The sequence below is a fragment of the Mercenaria mercenaria genome, chromosome 17 (assembly GCF_021730395.1).
Source record: "Mercenaria mercenaria strain notata chromosome 17, MADL_Memer_1, whole genome shotgun sequence".
In the NCBI taxonomy this organism is placed as follows: Eukaryota; Metazoa; Mollusca; class Bivalvia; order Venerida; family Veneridae; genus Mercenaria; species Mercenaria mercenaria.
Genome location: NC_069377.1, coordinates 70,786,972 through 70,807,773, shown reverse-complemented (window position 1 = coordinate 70,807,773; position 20,802 = coordinate 70,786,972). Strand labels below are relative to the sequence as shown.

At 37.8% G+C, this 20,802-nt stretch overlaps 1 protein-coding gene across 2 annotated transcripts; it reads left to right on the top strand.

Moving 5' to 3' along the window:
• The first annotated feature begins 15,666 nt into the window (after window positions 1-15,666).
• LOC128550145 (uncharacterized) lies at window positions 15,667-20,144 on the top strand. 2 transcript variants are annotated; one of them, XR_008368133.1, is made up of 3 exons: window positions 15,667-16,294; window positions 17,355-17,526; window positions 19,920-20,144. XR_008368133.1 is itself a non-coding variant. In XM_053528572.1 (2 exons), exons 1-2 carry the CDS (start codon window positions 16,954-16,956, stop codon window positions 19,980-19,982), a joined length of 636 nt encoding a protein of 211 aa, XP_053384547.1. In that variant the 5' UTR covers window positions 16,918-16,953; the 3' UTR covers window positions 19,983-20,144. The 2 variants fall into 2 exon arrangements, 1 of the variants encoding a protein (XP_053384547.1); XM_053528572.1 differs by lacking the exon at window positions 15,667-16,294 and having other exon boundaries at window positions 16,918-17,526.
• Window positions 20,145-20,802: the final 658 nt, after the last annotated feature.

Here is a 20,802-nt window from a genome sequence, read left to right as displayed (position 1 = left end):
TGGTCTGCAGTTCGCGATCCGAATTGCGACCTGCAAACTGGTCTGCACTTCGCTATTCGAACTGCAAACTGCAAACTGGTCTGCTGTTTAAAATTAAAATTTCAATGTGCAGTCTGATCAGCACTGCCCTGCAATTCGCAGTTTGCAATTCGTAGTTCATAATTCAAATTGCGAACTTCAAACTGGTCTGCAGTTCGCGATTCGAACTGCGAACTGCAAACTGGTCTGCAGTTTGTGATTCAAACTTAATAGTGCAGTCTGATCAACACCGCCGTGCAACCTGTGGACAAGAATGCATTTTACAATTCGAAGCCATTTAGCTTTGTAATCGTATTTCGAACTGCAGACCAGTTTGCCTTTCGCAAATCAAACTGCGAACTGTAAACTGGTCTGCAGTTCACGATTCAAATTTAATAGCCCAGTATGATAAGCACTGCGCTTCGAATTTCAGACTAGAATGCATTTCACAATTCGATGGTCATGGCTCGGAATCGAATGACAAACTGCAGACTGGTCTGCAGTTCACGATTCGAACTGCGAACTGCAAGCTGGTCTGCAGTTTACGAATCAAATTTCAAAGTGCAGTCTGATCAGCACTGTCCTGTGAATTTGGATAAGAATGCATTTTACAGCTGGTCTGCAGTTTGCAGTTCTCAGTTCACGTTTAAGAATACATTTGACAGTTTTCAAATGCGAACTGCAAACTGGTCTGCAGTTCTCAGTTCGCAGTTCGCAATTCGTAGTTCATAATTCGAACTGCAAACTGCAAAATGGTCTGTAGTTCGCAGTTCGCAGTTCACGATTCGAATTGCGAACTGCAAACTGGTCTGCAGTTTGCAGTTCGCAATTCGTAGTTCATAATTCGAATTGCGAACTGCAAACTGGTCTGCAGTTCCAGATTCAAAATAAAAATATATTTAAACGTTACTCTTATACTTTTAAGTAATAGGTCAGTATTTGCTAAATATAAATGTTAATGGTCTGCAGTTCCTCCGTTTTGATTAGAACTGAAAAGTGCCGGCTAGTCTGTGGCTCTTAGTTTTCGATTCGAACTACGAACTGCAAACTGGTCTGCAGTTCTGAGTTCGCAGTTCGGAATTCGTAGTTCATAATTCAGTTTGCAGTTCGCAGTTCACGATCCGAATTGCGAACTGCAAACTGGTCTGCAGTTCGCAGTTCGCAGTTCGCGATTCAAAAAAAAAAATATATTTAAACGTTACTCTTATACTTTTAAGTAATAGGTCAGTATTTGCTAAATATAAATGAGCCGTGCCATGAGAAAATCAGCATAGTGGGTTTGCGACCAGCATAGATCCAGACCAGCCTGCGCATCCGCCCAGTCTGGTCAGGATCCATGCTGTTCGCTAATGGTTTCTCTAATTGCAGTAGGCTTTAAAAGCGAACAGCATGGATCCTGACCACACTGCGCGGATGCGCAGGTTGGTCATGATCCATGCTGGTCGCACACCAACTATATTGGTTTTCTCATGGCACGGCTCATTAATGTTAATGGTCTGAACTTCCTCCCTCTTCATTAGAACTGCAAAGTGCCGGCTAGTCTGCGGCTCTTAGATTTCGATTCGAACTACGAACTGCAAACTGGTCTGCAGTTCTCAGTTCGCAATTCGTAGTTCATAATTCGAATTGCGAACTGCAAACTGGTCTGCAGTTCACAGTTCGTGTTTCCAATTGCGAACTGCAAACTGGTCTGCAGTTCTCAGTTCGCAGTTCGCAATTCGTAGGTCATAATTCGAATTGCGAACTGCAAACTGGTCTGCAGTTCGCAGTTCACAGTTCACGATTTGAATTGCGAACTGCAAACTGGTCTGCAATTCGCAGTTCGCAGTTCACAGTTCACGATTCGAATTGCGATCTGCAAACTGGTCTGCAGTTCAAGATTCAAAATAAAAATATATTTTCAAGAACGTTACTCTTATACTTTTAAGTAATAGGTCATTTTTGCTAAAAATAAATGTTAATAGTCTGTACTTCCCTCTCCATTAGAATTGCAAAGTGCGGGCTAGTCTGCGGCTCATAGCTTTTAATTCGAATTGCGAACTGCAAACTGGTCTGCAGTTCGCAGTTCGCAGTTCGCAGTTCACGATTCGAATTGCGAACTGCAACCTGGTTTGCAGTTCACGATTCATAATGAAAGCTTATTGGAATGTTACTCTTAATTGTAAAGGGTCTGCACCCCCACTCCCCAAGTCCCACGGCCCCTCCGCCAGAATTTCGAAGTGCCGGCTAGTCTGCGGGTTTTTAGTTTTCGATTCGAATTGCGAACTGCAACCTGGTCTGCAGTTCACGATTCATAATGAAAGTTTATTAGAATGTTACTCTGAAATGTTAAGGGTCTGCACTCCCCCCCCCCCCCCCCCCCCCCCCCCCCCCCCCCCCCCCCCCCCCCCCCCAACCGCCCCTCCGCTAGAATAGCAATGTGACGGCTAGTCTGCGGTTCTTAGTTTTTGATTCGAATTGCGAACTGCAAACTGGTCTGCAGTTCACAGTTCACGATTCGAATTGCGGATTGCAAACTGCCCTGCGGTTCACGAATTATAATTGAAAGTTTATTGAAATACTACTCTTATGATTTAAGTACTAAGTTAGTGCTAACTAAGTAAATGTTAAGGGTCTGCACTCTCTCCCTCTCCATTAAGAATTACAATGTGCCAGCTAGTCTGCGGTTCTTAGTTTCCGATTCAAATTGCGAACTGCAAATTGGTCTGCATTTCACGATACAGAATAAAAGTACAAGGAATTTTTGCTACTATAATTTAAGTACTTAGTAAGTGGTGACTAAATTGAGGTTAATAGGTCTGCACTCCTTCCTTCTCCATTAGAATGGCAAAACCGCCGGCTAGTCAGTGGTTCTCAGTTTCCGATTCGAATTGCGAACAGCAAACTGGTCTGCAGTTCAGAATTCGCAGTTCACGATTCGAATTGCGAACTGCAAACTGGTCTGCAGTTCACGATTCATAATTGAAAGTTTATTGAAACACTACTCTTATGATTTAATTACTAAGCTAGTGCTAGCTAAATAAATGTTAAGGGTCTGCACTCTCTCCCTCTCCATAAAGAATTTCAGAGTGCCGGCTAGTCTGCGGTTCTTAGTTTCCTATTCGAATTGCGAACTGCAAACTGGTCTGCAGTTCAGAATTCGCAGTTCACGATTCGAATTGCGAACTGCAAACTGGTCTGCAGTTCGAAGTTCACGGTTCGAATTGCGAATTGCAAATTGGTCCCAGTTCACGATTCAAAATAAAAGTACAAGGAATGTTACCACTATAATTTAAGTACTTAGTAAGTAGTGGATAAATTGAGGTTATGGGTCTGCACTTACTCCTTCTCCATTAGAATGGCAAAACCGCCTGCTAGTCAGTAGTTCTCAGTTTCCGATTTGAATTGCAAACTGCAAACTGGTCTGCGGTTTAATGAAGTTTTGCGTGTAAGTCACTCTCCAAAACTAATGCAGATACTGGATAACATTTAGGGTAATATTCCTACTTCTGGGACAGTGAATAAAAAAGTCAAGCACTGGCTGTCTTACGGACAGGTCTTGTTTATTTTGCAATTTATCATTTAAATTGAATTGTCATTTGTTTTTTGTGTGTTTTACATACGACACGCTAAAGAGCTAGGGGAGCGTCTGTCATTTTCTTGCCGTATCCTCGTACTAAAATTTGTTGTCTGTACTCCGAAGGATTACTATTGGCGACTATAAATAAATTTAAATGCAAACAAACCAAACTTAGAGCGAACGCAGTGATCCACTGTCTAACTATAAAATCAGGTTATTTGTTCGATATCCAGCTCCTCCAATTAAAGTTACTAACACTCGGATAAGTGTCACGTGCATGGGTGATTTACATTTGGAATAGTAAAGAAGAAAGTCCTCTGTATCTTGCAGGATTTTTTCCAATGAAACTGGTAACATTTTTATGGAGGAGCCGCCCATATCAATTACCTATGGAAAGCCGTAGTTCACCCGCGGAGTACTATTCAGATTTCTCTATATAACCATATTTGTCTGTTCTTCTACTTCCCTTATTCATTGTTGGAGAAGTAGACAGAGAAGTATCGCGTTGAAAAGTTGTTCTTCATCTCAATTTTTAATTTAAAAACCGACGGAGAAGAACACAACATAGTTCGGGAGTTGTATTACATGCGGTTGGTTGTTCTTCGTTTCCTTACAAACATCGATGAAGAACACAGCATAGTTTATATGCTTCGTCTAAAATGTACAATACCGGTGTTGGTTGTACTTCGTCTTTTTTACAATCGGCGGAGAAGAACACGATATTGGCTGGATACTGCTTCTCCGACAACGAATAAGGGAAGTAGAAGAACAGCCATATAAGGTTATATAGAAAAAAACTGAATAGTACTCCGGGGGTGAATTACGACTTTCCTAAATTTTTAATTTAACAACCGACGGAGAACACAACATAGTTTGGAGTATCGAGAAAAAACGAGGGAATTGTATAACATGCGGTTGGTTATTCTTCGTTTCCTTACAAAAAGCGACAGATAACACAGCATAGTTTAGATGCTTCGTCGGAAAATCTTTGGGAGATGCACAATACCGGTGTTGGTTGTTCTTCGTACTTTTATAAAATCGGCGGAGAAGAACACGATATAGTCTGGATACTCCTTCTCCGGTAATGAGTAAGGGAAGTAGAAGAACAGCCATATATGATTGTATAGAAAAAAATGAATAGTACTCCGGGGGTGAACTACGACTTTCCATAATTACCTGTGACGAATACAGATAAGCTTAAATATAAACAAAGAAAACATGTAGAAGTTATAGCATGTATGTCACGGGACGACATTTCATGTTTTTTAAACTTAATAGTGACGTGCGCCGCGCATAGCGGGGAAACTAATACTTTGCCCTCGAGGTATCGTCTGCTGTTTAATTGAATCGGATATCCTCGGCAATGTACGATATATCACGAATATTAACGGAGATGTCCGAGGCACTTCATCCTTGCCCGCACAGTCCTTGTGAATTCTTGTCATGTATGACCAATCTTCTTGGTTTGTTTTATGGGTATGAATGAGAGATAGAATGAGAGAAAGAAATACACTGGTGTTCTTTTTAATCTCTTAGTACTTTTTACTGCCAAATTCCTTCTGCCCTCAGAGTAGTTAATGTACTCTTACGAGTAAGCCGGTAAAATGCAGAGAAAACTTAATTAAAATCATGTAGAATTCTTTCGATTACTTCAATTAATTCACCAGTCGGTGTGGTAAGGAATATTTAGAAATATCTTCAACATTGTAGTTTGTATTTCTTTACAGAGCGCGTGAATTATTCTACCAAACATTTATCACAGGGAAGTACTCACATTTATCAACCAATTCATTTGTCCCATTGACGATTCTTGAAATTGCTTTGCGGTAAATAGATGACAAAATCTCCGACAGGAAGTAAAATTCAGTTTTTACAATGAAAAATGTTGTTCCAAGATTGCTTCTTGAATCTTAGGTAAAATTGATTTCGAAAGGAAGTAAAGTTATTTTTTATATAAACAAGACTATCTGGTGGAAGAAAAAAAAACACAAGATCATTGAGAGAACGATATTTGTCTTCATTTTCTTGCAAATACGTTTATTTATATCATCAGTATATAGTTTTGATTGCTGCATAATCTAACCAAACTTGTGATTGTTTCCCATTCAGGATAAAACAATTACCAGAAGTAATGTTTTAAGAACCATTAACCAATCAAAGAGTGCTAATGTGTATCAGCCATTGCATTTGTTCCATTAGCATTCCTGAAATTGCTCCCCGACATCTAGATAGGAAACCAAGGTCAATAGTGAATTCCTAATATATACTGAAAATTGCCATATATATGTCTCTTTCACCTAATTGATTTGCTAAAGAAGCAATTTATGTCCATCTTAAGAGAACAGTATTATCGTTTATTGAGCCGCGCCATGAGAAAACCAACATAGTGGCTTTGCGACCAGCATGGATACAGGCCAGACTGCGCGGATCCGTGCTGTCCGCTAACAGTTTCTCTAATTGTAATAGGTTTTGAAAGCGAACAGCATGGATCCTGACCAGACTGCGCGGATGCGCAGGCTGGTCTGTATCCATGCTGGTCGCAAAGGCACAATGTTTGTTTTCTCATGGTGCGGCTCTATTATTTCCGTGAGTAAAAGGAGCAGATATAATCGGACAACTGTGCCCATATTTCAAAACAGTAGTTCTGAAAATGGCCTTGTTAATGTTATGGTAATGTCTGACAGACTTCTGTTGTGTGAATTTGGATAAAGTTCAATATTTCATGGGTCATGGTTAGGCCATGGCATAAACAACCTTGAAGTGGATGTATTTTCTAGAAAATAAAAGTTATGATTTTCGTAATTTTGGTACGTTTTTAAATGTGGACAAACCGTTTCATAGATTGTTTGTACTTAATTATCTACAATCACCTCTTAAATGTACTGAACTGTAGTAAAAGTTGCAATTCTATGAGATAATGCGCAAATCTAAAAACTTCTCAGACAAGCTACCACTCCATCACTTTCATAACTTCACAGCTATGTCTGTCCCCACAAAACTGAAATAAACACACGGTAATTTAGGCATTACTATCAATCATGTGTCTCAATACAGACTATGAAATGATCATACAGTCCGCAGTCTCGATCTCACCGTCAGAAAAGTTATTGTTAGCTATAATTCAATATTTTTTTTTTGAAATTGTTGGGCCTCTGTGGGCAAGTGGTTATGGTCGCTGACTTCGAATCACTTGTCCCTCACCGCTGTTTGATTTGAACCCTCTCTTGTGGTGTAGAATTCGCTTTTGTGAGGAAGCCACTTTGAAAGAGATTCTTGTGCATGCTGCAACCTCCTGACAATTGTAATTATTACAAAATTCTTTATGTAGATAACCGGTCTATAGTTTGTGTTAATGACCTGTCTATAGTATGAAAAAAAGAAAAGAAAGAAACAAACAAAAAACTATCGTTTTGAAATGTTTTTCATATCATGTAATAAAACCTTTATGATACTTATGTTTTACCAGATTTAGTATAAACTCTGAGAGATCTGACCAGAGTTGCAGAGGGGATGAGCGAGAAATAGCCCCTAGGCTGTGACAGAGAGATAAAAATCCTATTTAGTTACATTAGCCTAGCTGTTTGCGAACAGGCAGTCTGGTCTTTCAACGTGCACGGTGTAGACAGATACACACGAAACCCTCTTTCTGGGGATAAACCACTGATCTCTTTGGGTCTCAGGAAATAGTTTTGACTATTGAAAACTATTGAACGGCTAGTATTTTAAGTATATATTGTATAATAGTACATACATTGAACAAATGCTTTTGAAACACTGTGGATATTTTATTTAATTTTCCTCGATTTATGTCCATACCAGCGTTCCATATCCCTCCGGAAGTTTACCTGTATGGTCTTTCTCACGTGACTTTTTCTATCCTATCACCTTTCAGGTTACAGGTAACGTTTTGAAAAGAGGGAAACAGACAAAACTAAAAAACGCCATTTTTGTAGGGATCTCTTTAAATTCTTAGTATAACTAATTAAATTGGAAATATATTATCAGGTATTTATTATTTTCACACTTTATAGACATTTGTATTTCCGTGTTGTAAACACTTTATCGATATTCAATTTATTTATTGATGTAACACTACTAAATTATTGATTTTGAAAACTCGCACCGCGCCATTTACCTTTTTGACATATTGCACGTGTTGCTATTTTTTTTATTTTGTACATTACTTGTTATGTTTGTTTCAGATACAGTAATGGTAAATATAAAAGGGAGCGATCACCTGTTCACAGAACTCTGGCCGCGAAATCAGATTACGAGTTCGTTACCCACTCGACTGCATCCACACAGGCGTACACTGTCGGCTGCGAGAGACGATCCATAGAAGTAAAAGGTAGGTATTGTTTTCATTCTTAGCGTTCAAAAGGTAGCGGACATAGACACAGTATACTAGCCTGAAATACTATTTATACCTCTTAGTGCTCTATTGTGAATATTTCAATGACATTTTATTAAAAAACAAATTTCCTGTTTTTCAAATTGGCGTTGTTTTCATTCTTAGCGTTCAAAAGGTAGCGCACATAGACACAGGGTTTTGACAGGCCAGGTAAGCAGCCCTGAGCCCTATGAAACTTATAGACTTTCTTTTAGTGTTTGATTTCCATGCAGGTGTTTTGTTAACAGTGTTTTCCTAGATGCCAGAAAATGATGTAACCAAAGGGAGACCACTGCTTCCAACAAACATGCGAAACCCTCTTCGGACCTCGGGAAATAGTTTTGACAATTGAACGGCTAGTATTTCAGTAATTATCTGATTATTAATTGTATAACAGTGCATATGTTGAACAAATGCTTTTGCAAGTGTGTGGATGTTTTATTTAACTTTCCTTGATTTCTGTACGTACAAGCATTCCATGTCTTTCAGGTTACAAGTCACATTTTGAAATGAGAAATAAAAATGCCATTTTTGTAGGGATCTCTTTAAATTCTCAGAATAACTAACTTTATTGCACATATATATTATCAGGTATTTATTATTTTCATACTTCATAAACATTTGTATTTTCGTGGTTTATTTCTTGTAAACACTATCGATTTTCAATTTATTGATGTAACGCTACTAAACTATAGGACAAGGAATCGTGTTTTGAAAACTCGCAGCGTACCATTACTTTTTTGACAGATTGCACGTGTTGCTATTTTTATTTTGAACATTACATGTTACGTTTGTTTCAGATAACGGTAAACTTCACCTATTCGCAGAATTCTTGTCGTGAAATCAGATTAAGAGGTTCGATACCCACGCGATTACATCCACATAGGAATAGGCATACACTGTCGGCTGCATGAGACGATCCATAGAATTCTCGTATGACGATAGTTCCGTAAAGGATGTAGGTCGGTCCTATTGTGAAAGGTAGGTGTTGTTTCCATATTTAACGTTCAGAAGGTAGCACACACAGACACAGGGAGCGGACAATCCAGGTAAGCAGACCTGAACCCTATGAACCTTTCTTGTAGTAATTTAACAAACTGGCCTGAAATAATATATATGAACTGAAATGATACCTCTTAGTTCTCTATTGTGAGTAGTTCAATGACATTTTCCTAAAAACAAATTTTCATATTTTTCAAATATCATTTAATTTTTTAAAGCAAGATTTTTCGTAAAATGTTAACCTTAGTTGACTTTGCGCAATTATTTTTGCTGCATGAACATGATGCACGTGTTTCGTCTACAATGAGACGCGCCACAAAATAACTGTATTCTTTTGCATTTCCATGATGGTAATTATACATGCTTTGTATGGAAAAAAAAAGAAATAACAAGTATCTGGTTACAAATTGACAGTGATATAATAATAAATTGTCTAAATATAAATTGAATTAATGTAGTAGTACACCGTACTTTATGTATTAAGGTGAGTTTAGACCACACTTGTTTTTACAGTATAAGATAGTTATTATACTCTATGGTTTTAAAACTATACTGAAAAGTGATTGACTGAATATTTTTGCAGATGAAGTTTTGAAATAGAAAACACATTAATTCAGGGAGGACCTAAATTGTCCGCCTGTCATCTTGTAGTTGTATTATACAAGTATGATCACAATGATTTGCAAGAAATTCATGTGAGGTGGGGTGGGGGTGGAGTAGGTCACTAGGTTGTGATTGGTCTTAAAGAGGCACCACAAAATAACTGTATTCTTTTGTATTTCCATGATGGTAATTATACATGATTTGCATGAAAAATATGAGAATTTAGTTTCAAATTGAAAGTGACATATATTGTGCCAAGAAGTCTGTTTACTGTCTTAACATTTTGTTGAATGAATGTAGTAGAAGGTACATAAATCAGTGCATTTAGTTAAATTTTAATCACTTTTTGTTTCTACAGTGTAAGACAGTTATTCATCTATATTCTTAAAACTATGCTGAGAAGAGATTGACTGAATAGGTTCGCAGATAAAGTTGTGAAAACACATTTATTCAGGAAGGGCCTAAAGTGTCCACCTGAAAACTTGTAGTATAGCTGCATATTACCTGTATTATAAATGATTTTCATGAAGTTTTTGTGGGAGAAAAAAGTAGGTCACTAGGTCGCGGTGGGTCTTTAAATCGGTTTTCTGTATGTATACAAGATGTTTTACATGGTGCTCATGTTGCCGAATCAGACTTTTTGCTCGACTATTCTCACCCTTGCATCGGCGCTTGGATTAAAGTTTGAATTGTTTGAATTCAGTTTCACTTTATCTTTGCTATTGCACTCAGTATAGGGAGAGCGCAGATCTATAGATTTTGGGTTTGTATGATCCGCGGGTGAGACATTATATTTGAAAATTTGACCGAAGTTCACTCTCCAACTTCTCACATGCATTTGCTGCTTGACTGTCCCGAAATGTCCAGGCTTTAACACTTAACACAATTTTTAACATAACCACAGAAACGGTCTTCGATTGATAAAAGCAAGACTCCTTCAGAACTAAATTCTCGGGCATTGTACTTTGTTTCTGTTTTAACCTCCTTTTTGTATTCAGTAAGACTACAATAAATTTGCTGATGAAGCTCGTGTTAATGTAGTTGTTGGAAAGTCCATCTTGGCATGCAGCATATTTTCCTTGGAGATTTATACTCAATATGTCCAAACCTCTTAGAGCTTTGACTTCATTTCGTTTCCCCACTCCTTTCTAAACGTAATTCTTCTTTCTACTTGACTTTACGCAGGTTTGTGACGTATTTTTCCGTCTCCTTGCATGACCTTGATGGTTATATGTTATTAGTACATCTCAACAAATTTCCAAAACTGCGCCTGCTTCAAGTGTTGTGGACTATTATTCCAGTTGTTTTTATATCAGTAATGAATGTATTAACTGGGTTTTTAGCTCGACCATTCAAAGAATAGTAGAGCTATTGGACTCACCCATGCGTCTGCGTCTGCGTCGGCGTCGGCGTCCCGATTTGGTTAGGGTTTTGTATGTAAGCTGGTATCTCAATAACCACTTGTGGAAATGGATTGAAACTTCACACACTTATTCACTATGATAAACTGACCTACATTTCACAGGTTCTATAACTCAGGTCCCGTTGTTTTAGTTGCATTTAATCCTGTTTAAAGTTTTTTTCCTACCCCTTTCGGTGTTTCTATTATGTTTTCCATTTTAACATTACTATCTCTGATTACTATTCAGCTATTCTACTCACCCTGGCGTCAGCGTCGGCGTCACACCTTGGTTAAAGTTTTGCATGCAAGTACATATACAGCTATCATTTAAAGGCATATAGCTTTGAAACTTATTTTTTCTTTTTCTAGGTCAATTACCAACCTCGCTAGGTCAAGTTCCATAACTCTGACATGTATTTTGAGCAAATTATGCCCCCTTTGGGACATAGAAAATCCATCCTGGTTAATATTTTACATGCAAGTTACTATCTCCAAAACTAATGCAGATATTGAATTGAAACTTCACATGTGTCTTTGGAGTTACAAAACTAGTTGATAACATCAAGTCCCATAACTCTGACCTGCATTTCGGCCAAATTATGCCCCCTTTTGGACTTAGAAAATTCTGGTTAAAGTTTTGCGTGGAAGTACATACATCTATTACTAAAAGGCATATAGATTTGAAACTTATTTTTTTTTCTTTTTCTAGATCAATTACCAGCCTCACTGGATCAAGTCCCATAACTCTGACATGTATTTTGGGCAAATTATGCCCCCTTTTGGACGTACAAAATCCTGGTTAAAGTTTTACATGCAAGTTACTATCTCCAAAACTAATGCAGATATTGAATTAAAACTTCACGTGTCTTCGGGATTATAAAACTAGCTGATGGCATGAAATCCAACATCTCTGACCTGCATATTGTTCCCTTTTGGACTTGCAAAATCCTGGTTTAAGTTTTGCGTGCAAGTACATACAGCTATTACTTAAAAGCATATATTTTTTATTTTTCTGGATCAATTACCAACCTCACTGGGTCAAGTCCCATAAGTCTGACATGTATTTTGGTCAAATTATGCCCCCTTTTAGACTTAGAAAATTCTGGTTAAAGTTTTGCGTGTAAGTTACTATCTGCAGAACAAATGCAGATATTAAATTGAAACTTCACATGTTCCTTCGGGGTTATAGAACTACTAGTAGTTGATTGCATCAAGTCCCATAACTCTGACATGCATTTTGGTCAAATTATGTCCCCTTTTGAACATAAAACTTCTGGTTACTATCTCTAAAGCTAATGCAGATACTGGATTAAAACTCTATAGGTATTTTAACTATTAGGGTGACATTTTCCTGCTTCTGGGACAATAATTCGAACAGTTTTAAAAGCATTGGCTGTCTTACGGACAGATCTTTTTGTAAAGACACGTGTGAATTGTTTATTCAATTCATTTGCCTATCAGTATCAGATTCTACTGTCCTATAGTCATCAGTTGTTAAGGGAGGAATTCCGGATTTTTTCTTCAATTTTTGGTCACTAATATATTTCTAAAACGGCTTAGAGTCACTTTTAATATCCCCGATTAGGTTGTTTACATATGTATCATGTGCCATTTTAACTTCTTTTTCACTGTTTGCCTAAAATTTTGCCACCTATTTTTAAGTCTGATGCAACTGGGCTTTTTTTAAAGCTTGAATGCACACAATTCACGTCTTTTCACAAGTGTTTGATCTTATTTGAAATCCACGGTACTAATTTTGATCCCTTGTTCTTTTTACTCGGAATATTTTTCTTGGGAACTGCCGTTGCAACGTCTCAATGTCTTGAACATTTGAAATAAACCTCCTCGGAAGACGGTGCGTTTGATTTTGACCCGTTTTTAACTGACGAGAAAACCGAGTTCATTCTCGTGTACTCGGAAACGAGACCATCGTTAGCCTCAATGTTTACCCTATAGCTGTAGTGTATGTTGGTAAAAGCCTCATTCATGACTTAGTAGTCAATTTTCACGCCTTTTCGCATAGTAGTAGCCGTTATAAATCAAGAGGTATTGCAACCGTGACTTCAAAATATATTTTAATGTTGGGAGTGCTTGAACTAAATAGTTTAATCGAATTGAAATTAACCATTTAGAAGTCCAGTCACTAACAAGTTTCATTTTAAACACCAAAACGGCCTTACTAACTGACCTTTCGACATTATTATTATTACTATATTGTTATTATTATACCACATTTATTTAGCAACCTTTTCATGCACATGCATACGTTCAAAAGTGTTTTATAGAATACATTTCAAAAATACAATTACAAATTAAACACTTATAAAAGATGCCATTTTCCATTAACCGTGAAAACATGAATGTAAAACATATAGATTAAACAAAGTAAGACAAACATAACTATTATTTACATCTTTAAAATATTAAGTGACCTTATGATAAAATACTGTTCTATGCTGTGACATGAAAAGAAAAACAATATATGTTAGTCAGTTTGCGTTATGTTGTACACAGAAGTGGGTTACGGGAAGAGAGTTCCATAGCTTAGGAGCAGTGAGCAGTAAGCGGAAAGCTCCGATTGCCATACACATCACAGTTTTAGTCTTCGACACAACCAGTAACAACCCGTCTTGTGATCTTTGGTTTCTGTCCGGTCTATACACTTCTATCATATCCCTTATAGAGGCAGGGGATCATGCAGAGCCATAAAGGACAGAACTTTGTACTGTATCCTGTATTTCACTGGTAACCAATACCTGTGTATTATGATCGTGACGGGACGTTCCTAGTGATAATGCTAGCTACCCTGTTCTGGACATGTTGCAACTTGTCAAGTATGCTGTTTGGAATACCACTTAACAGTGTGACCGTGATGTAACCAGGCTATTGACAACGGCTCTTTGATCCAGCTCGGCATCAAAACGCCCCTGAACGAATTCCTTTGAAAAAAAGTATGGTCTTCTGCCGGCCGTACCGTATAATCTTAGTAACCATCGAAACAACCCCGTATGAGTACCCTCCCCCAACCCCCTCCCCCCAAAAATTCCCTTTAGTGCACTCCGTGACGATGTCACAAGTGCTGTTGCTGTACCTCCCGCGCTGACGTAGCATCTAAGTAACGGTTCTCAGCAAACTCATATCTCAGTTATTATTCTCTACATCACAACTAAAGGAAACTTTTCAAATACCTTCCCCATGATAATACCAACTGAAAGACACATGGCATGATATGTTTCATTCTTGCATACTGGACAGGATTTCCCGTGTTTTTTTCCCGCTTACACCCAAGGGTAAAAATGACTTAAAGACGCGCCACAGAATAGCTGTATTCTTTTCTTTTATTTCCATGATTATAATTATGCATGATTTGCATAAAAAAGAAATGCAAGTATCTAGTTACAATCTGACATATTAGGCCAAGACAATATTTCATGTCTAAACATTTTATTGAATGAATGTAGCAGTATGCACATTTTTATGCCCCCGGCATCTACTGATGCGGGAGGCGTATAGTGATTGTCCATCCGTCCGTACGAGGTTAACCAAATGGGACCGTTTCGTCTAGCATCAATACCCCTTATTAGAATGAAATGATATTAATGCAGATGTAACCTATGACCATTCCTCATCTTCAGACATCACATGACCTCAGTTTGACCTTGAACTTGACCTCGTTTTGGACTTAGGTTGCTTTGTATCGACAAGGATGCCGCCGGGGGCATCAAGCGTTTATTGAACGCAGCTTCTTGTTTTATGTATACCATACTTTATTTCTACCGGGTTATTTACCTGTGTTTATAAAACTTTACTGTCACTTTGTATTATAAATGTATTAAAGCAGTATCATAAAAATTTTTTTGCATGAGGTTCATGTGGAAAGAAAAAATAGGTTACTAGGTTGTGGTGGGTCTTTAAGGGCTGTAGCTTACGAACAAACGCGTAAATTTATATGCCACTATAGTCAAATAGTGCTTATAAGAAAAACTGTCGATTGATTTTATTTCTTCTACTATTTGAAGAATACGGTATGCAAGAAAAAGAATCTATGACTGGTTAAAGATGCGGATGGAAATATCCGGCTCTTGGGTAACTGTTTCCTGGTAACTCAACAGAGTCTCGTGACCGCCTAAACAGTACCCCAGAGCCAGATATTTCAGTCCACACCTTCAACCAGTGAAAGATTCTTACATAACTATACTAAAAATACTACAATCATCGCAGACCCAGACCAGAGTTTTGACCCTTGACATAGTCAAATATGCATAAAAAGGGTCTAAAAGTTTGGGTCGCATGTATCTCAGAAGGTAACTTAGCATTATGAAACATTACAGGAATATCCTTCAGCATGTTAAGTTGTTCACCTTGGGTTTTGTTAGATATTTTACTCAGCCAGATTAGAGTTATTGCCCTTAACTTAGTAAAAACATATGAATTAAAGGGGATAAAAGTTTGTGTCGCAAGTATCTTAAAACGTGGTCACAAAACATGGGAATATTATTCAGCGTATGAAGATTTGCACAAGGGGTTTTGTTCGGGTTTTCTATCTGTCAGACCAGAGTTATGGTCCTTGATCGTCAAAATATATTCATAAAGGACATACAAGTTTGTGTCCCATGTATCTCAGTTAAGTATTTAACTTAAGAGTCATAAAACATTAGGGGTTTGTTATATAGCATACCATTTAGAAATTTTATTTCACTCGTTTTCTTCTTACCACTGTATTCTACATTAGGATTTTCGTTTCCAAGAAATCGGAACTCGCAGTATAAACTTTTTACCTCACCCAGGGGAGGTAACTCTAGTCAAGATGACAACGATATTCCCAAACCGGAAGTCACATTTATACAATAAATACATGTGACTAACTGAGTAAATTCAGTTTTGTTTCTGCGATAGATCGGAACAGATGTGTTTTCTTGTTAAATTTTTTGACTGTGTGGTAAAATTTTGTGGACTTTGTTAGCCATTAAACATTTTCAGTGACTTAGTCTGTTTGTATTTTCTGCAATTATGGCAGAAAAAGAAGTGAAACAGAAGTTAGCGGATGATGATAATGCATCGATCCGTTCTATAAAATCGTCTTCCACTGGGAAAGGATGAAAGAAATCTTCAAATAAACAGCCTAAAGGTAGTGTGAAAGCTTCATCATCAAATACACAGCATGAGGGTACAGTAAAAACCTTGAAAGCTTCATCATCAAATACACATGAGGGTACAGTAAAATCCTCGACCTCGGATGCCTCACTTTTGGTGGAGGCTTTAGAAAACAAAATTTCAGCAAGATTTGAAAAAAGTGAATCACAGTATGCCGAGCTGGACGGTAAGATTTCAACTTTATTGTCAACATTTGAGAAAATACAGTCTCAAATCCCTACAGATCAAAATAACAATTCTACTTCGGGTAGAATTTCTTTGCACAATGATTTAAATGAACAGTATCAAATCAGAGATTTTGACGAGTTGAGTTTGCAACCTGGCAATAATGAAATGAGACAAATGTTACATGATGGGTCATTTAGCAGGTCTGTCTCGCCACATCGTTCTATTTTGTCAGAAAATAGCTCTAAGGTTAGCCATTCCCAATCAGGGTTGTCCGACTCGCCTGAAGAAGGTGAAATTGAGAGATTTAGCAGATATCAAAATATTACAGGCAAACATAAATCTCCAGAAGTTTTAGAACAGCCAGATACTTTAGGGAAAAAATTTGGACATGATGCCTTAGTTGCTAAACCAAAATCGCAGGCTGGTCTTGTTTTAGAAAAGAATCAAACTGACATTTTGAAACAATCTTGGCGTTCAGCAGATCCATCTAAAATGTCTTGTTATCGGGACAGTTACAAACAGTCTTTTCCTATTCATGAATCGTGTGAAGACTGGTTCAAGGTACCTACTCATGAAAATACAATAGAAGTGCTATTGACAAAGAGATACGGACATAGGGCAGCTTTTTGGAATGCTCCGTCTTTATTTGGTAGAAATATGAAATCCTTAGAAAAACTAGCTTTCCAAGGTCAGCTTGCTTCAAGAATGGCGCTTATTACTACTTGTTACGCTCAACAAGCCTTAGGTAGTCTTTTGGATACACTTTCTCAAAAAAATGTGGACAGTGCGGTTCAAAATGTACGTGATTTATTTGCTATCACATCAAAAACGCTTGACCAAATTGGGAGATCAGGGGCTCTCCACCACCTTATAAGAAGAAAGTCTGCCCTATATGACACAGGACTTAGTGAATACAAAGACTACGCATCTACTGTTATGTCTCTACCTCTTGCAAGTGATGGTATGTTTGGTTCAGAGTTTGATCAAAAACTGAAGAGCAAACAAGAAGTTTCTAAACAATTATCTGATGTTTTACCAAATATTAGCTCTCGTTACAGCGGCTACTCAAGCCAGTACAAGAGGAAAGGCAACACTTTACCTCCAAGAGAGTATGTTAAAAGACCACGTCTGGAATCTGAATATAAACCTAGAAGCTCAAATTTTTCCAGAATACCAAAGACTTCGTTCTCATCAGGACGACGTTCAGCTACACTTACTGGAAAGCCTATGGTAAGTTTTCACAATGATTTCAAAATTCCGCATTGCTCCTGACAGCAAGATTCTAGCTTGCAAAGAGCATATACCTGTTGGAGGTCGCCTAAAATTTTTCATAAAAGAATGGGAAAAAATAACAGACGACAGATGGGTGTTGTCAACAATTCAAAACGGTCTAAAATTCGATTTTGTTCAGACACCAATAGAAACTGGTCTGAGAGAAACTCGTGTAAATGTTCAACTTTTTCCTATTTTAGAAAAAGAAATTCAAAGTTTATTAGAAAAAAATGCAATAGAACCTGTCCCTTTTATGGAACAACATCAAGGTTTTTACAGTACACTTTTCCTGGTTCCAAAGAAAACAGGAGATCTCAGACCAGTGATAAACCTTCGACCTCTGAACAAGTATATGCTAAAGCAGCACTTCAAAATGGACAGTATTGTAAGTCTCTTGAATACAGTGAAAGTAGCAGACTGGACGTTTTCGGTCGATCTGAAAGACGCATATTTTCACATACCAGTCCATCCGACACACCGCAAATTCCTTCGTTTTGGTGTAAAGGGGAAAGCGTATCAGTTCAGAGCCCTTTGCTTTGGGCCAAGCCAAGCTCCAAGAGCATTCACGAAAATAACTGCAGTAGTAGCAGCTTACTTGCGCATGCAAAACATTCGTCTGATTTCCTATCTGGACGATTGGCTTGGGATGAATCAACTTCGAACAAAATTGATCGAAGATTTAGATACAACCCTGAAACTCCTATGTCGCTTAGGTTTCATAATAAATCTGGAAAAGTCAGATTTGATTCCAACTCAAACAATAACATACATAGGTGCTCTTTTCAAACTGAAACAAGGCCTAGTCTTTCCAACATTAGAAAGGTTACTGAATCTAGAAAAAGCAGTGAACAATCTATTACAAGGTCAGGTCACGGCACACAGTTACCTTCATTTACTAGGATTAATGGCATCCTGCATAGAATTGATTCCCAATGCCAGACTATTTATGCGTCCAATTCAGTTACATCTACTCAGAAATTGGAAATACACAGTCCAAAGTCTGGACTTCCAAATTCCCTTAACACAAACATTAAAGAACCATTTAACATGGTGGTTACAAAGAACCAACACGGCCAAAGGCCGATCGTTACACCAGTGGTCGGCCTCAGTAACAGTCACAACAGATGCCTCGAAAACAGGGTTTGGGGGTCATGTCAACAATCAGATTTATCAGGGCAATTGGTCGGAGAAAGAAAAATTACTGCACATCAACTATTTGGAGTTGGAAGCAGTATATCGCATGTTTCTCAGATTTCTACCAATCCTGAAAAATCAAAAAGTACTAGTACGTTGCGACAATACCACAGTAGTACAGTACCTGAACAAACAAGGGGGGACAAAGTCCCTATCACTTTGCAGTCGAACGTGGGACCTTTGGCAATGTGCTCTCAAAAATCAAATATCGATAAAAGCAGCTCATCTTGCCTCATGTCACAATGTTCTAGCAGATCAGTTGTCCAGAACGAAAATCAGACATTCAGAATGGTCTCTGAACAATCAGATTGTTCAGAAAATTTTCAAGTTATGGGGCTATCCCCAGATAGACCTATTTGCGTCACCAGAGAACCACAAACTTCCAGTCTTCTGCACTTGGACTCCCCATCAAAGAGCTTTAGCTGTGGATGCACTGTCAATTCCATGGCAACATGTTTGGGCTTATGCCTATCCTCCAATATGCTTGATACCAAAAGTTCTAGAACACATGTCAAATTATCAATGCCAAATAATTCTGATAGCGCCCCAGTGGCCAAGACGCACGTGGTACACAAGTCTCCTCCAAAAGCTCATAGATTACCCAAGGAGACTACCACTGATCGAAAATCTTCTGTATCAACCAAAAAACAGAAATATTTCACCCATCTCCAGAAATTTTCAATCTAGTGGCATGGCCATTATCGACAGTCACTTCAGAAACAAAGGCTTTTCAAAGAAAGCTTCAGAATTACTCAAAGCATCTTGGAGAAAAGGCACAAGATCAGATTATGATTGCAAGTTCAACAAGTACCATAGCTGGTGTCTTGAACGGGGTAAAAATCCCTATCATGCCTCTGTAACAGATTGTGCAGAATTCCTTACATATTTATTCCATAAGGGGTTACAGTATAGAACTATTTGTGGCTACAGATCAATGCTTTCTTCAATTTTACCCCCAGTTGACAAAGTTTTAGTTGGTCAACACCCAGATATTATCAGGCTGTTGAGGGGTGTTTTTAATTTGAGACCACCCACAGTGAGACTTGTTCCTGAATGGGATTTACTAAAAGTTCTTAGAATGTTACAAGAACCCCCTTTTGAACCTTTGAAACATATTTCTTTAAAATATTTAACTCTTAAATGTGTATTTTTAACAGGTATCACAACGTTCAGAAGGTGCTCCGACCTACAAGCGCTCCGGCTTGGGGAAGGATATGTAAACATACAGAGCAGAGGCATAACATTTTTAAGACAGGGACTTTCCAAGCAGGATCGCCCATCTCACCAAGGTTCTAAGATTTTTGTTCCTTGTTTTAATGACAACAAGAAGTTGGATCCAAAAAGGACACTTTATTTTTATCTGAAAAGAACAGACATTTTTCGAAAACAAACTTCCAGATGGTACAGATGAAGTGAAGTTATTTCTGTCATATGTTAAACCACATAAGCCAGTTACGAAACAAACTATTTCAAATTGGATTGTTTAGACAATCAAAATGGCATATGAAGAAAAAATCCAAGTCAAGGCTCACTCAGCTAGAGCTATTGGCCCTTCATGGGCACTGTTTAATGGAGCGTCTGTAAAGAGCATCCTTGACTCCGCTGATTGGTCAAGGGAATCAACTTTCACTAAGTTTTATCTAAGAAATGTGGATATGAATGTTTTTTCGTCAGGCTGTAAATAGGAAGAATTTTGAAAAGTTTTAGTTTCTGCGAGTTGGAACAGACAGTAAAATAAAATTACAGTGAATGTTTTTAACTTTATCACAGGATGATATCAAAGTTTATATGTGTATGTAAATAATAACAGTTACAAAGAGTAACTCTGATGTGCCCAACCATTCATAGATTGGATGTGCATTATATATATATATATATATATAAGTGTGTATTAATTTTTTTTGTGTGTGTACATATTCCTTTTTGTACTGTGAAGTTTGAAGAAACTGAAATACAGAAAGAAAATTCCCAGCTATCCTTGAGAGGTAAGGCTTTTAAATCTATCCTAATGTAGAATACAGTGGTAAGAAGAAAACGAGT

Coding starts and splice junctions, on each gene's coding strand:
- LOC128550145 (XM_053528572.1), top strand. CDS start 16,954: ATGAAATCCTTAGAAAAACTAGCTTTCCAAGGTCAGCTTGCTTCAAGA. Junction 17,527..19,919: donor CACTTACTGGAAAGCCTATG/GTAAGTTTTCAC, acceptor TATTTTTAACAG/GTATCACAACGTTCAGAAGG.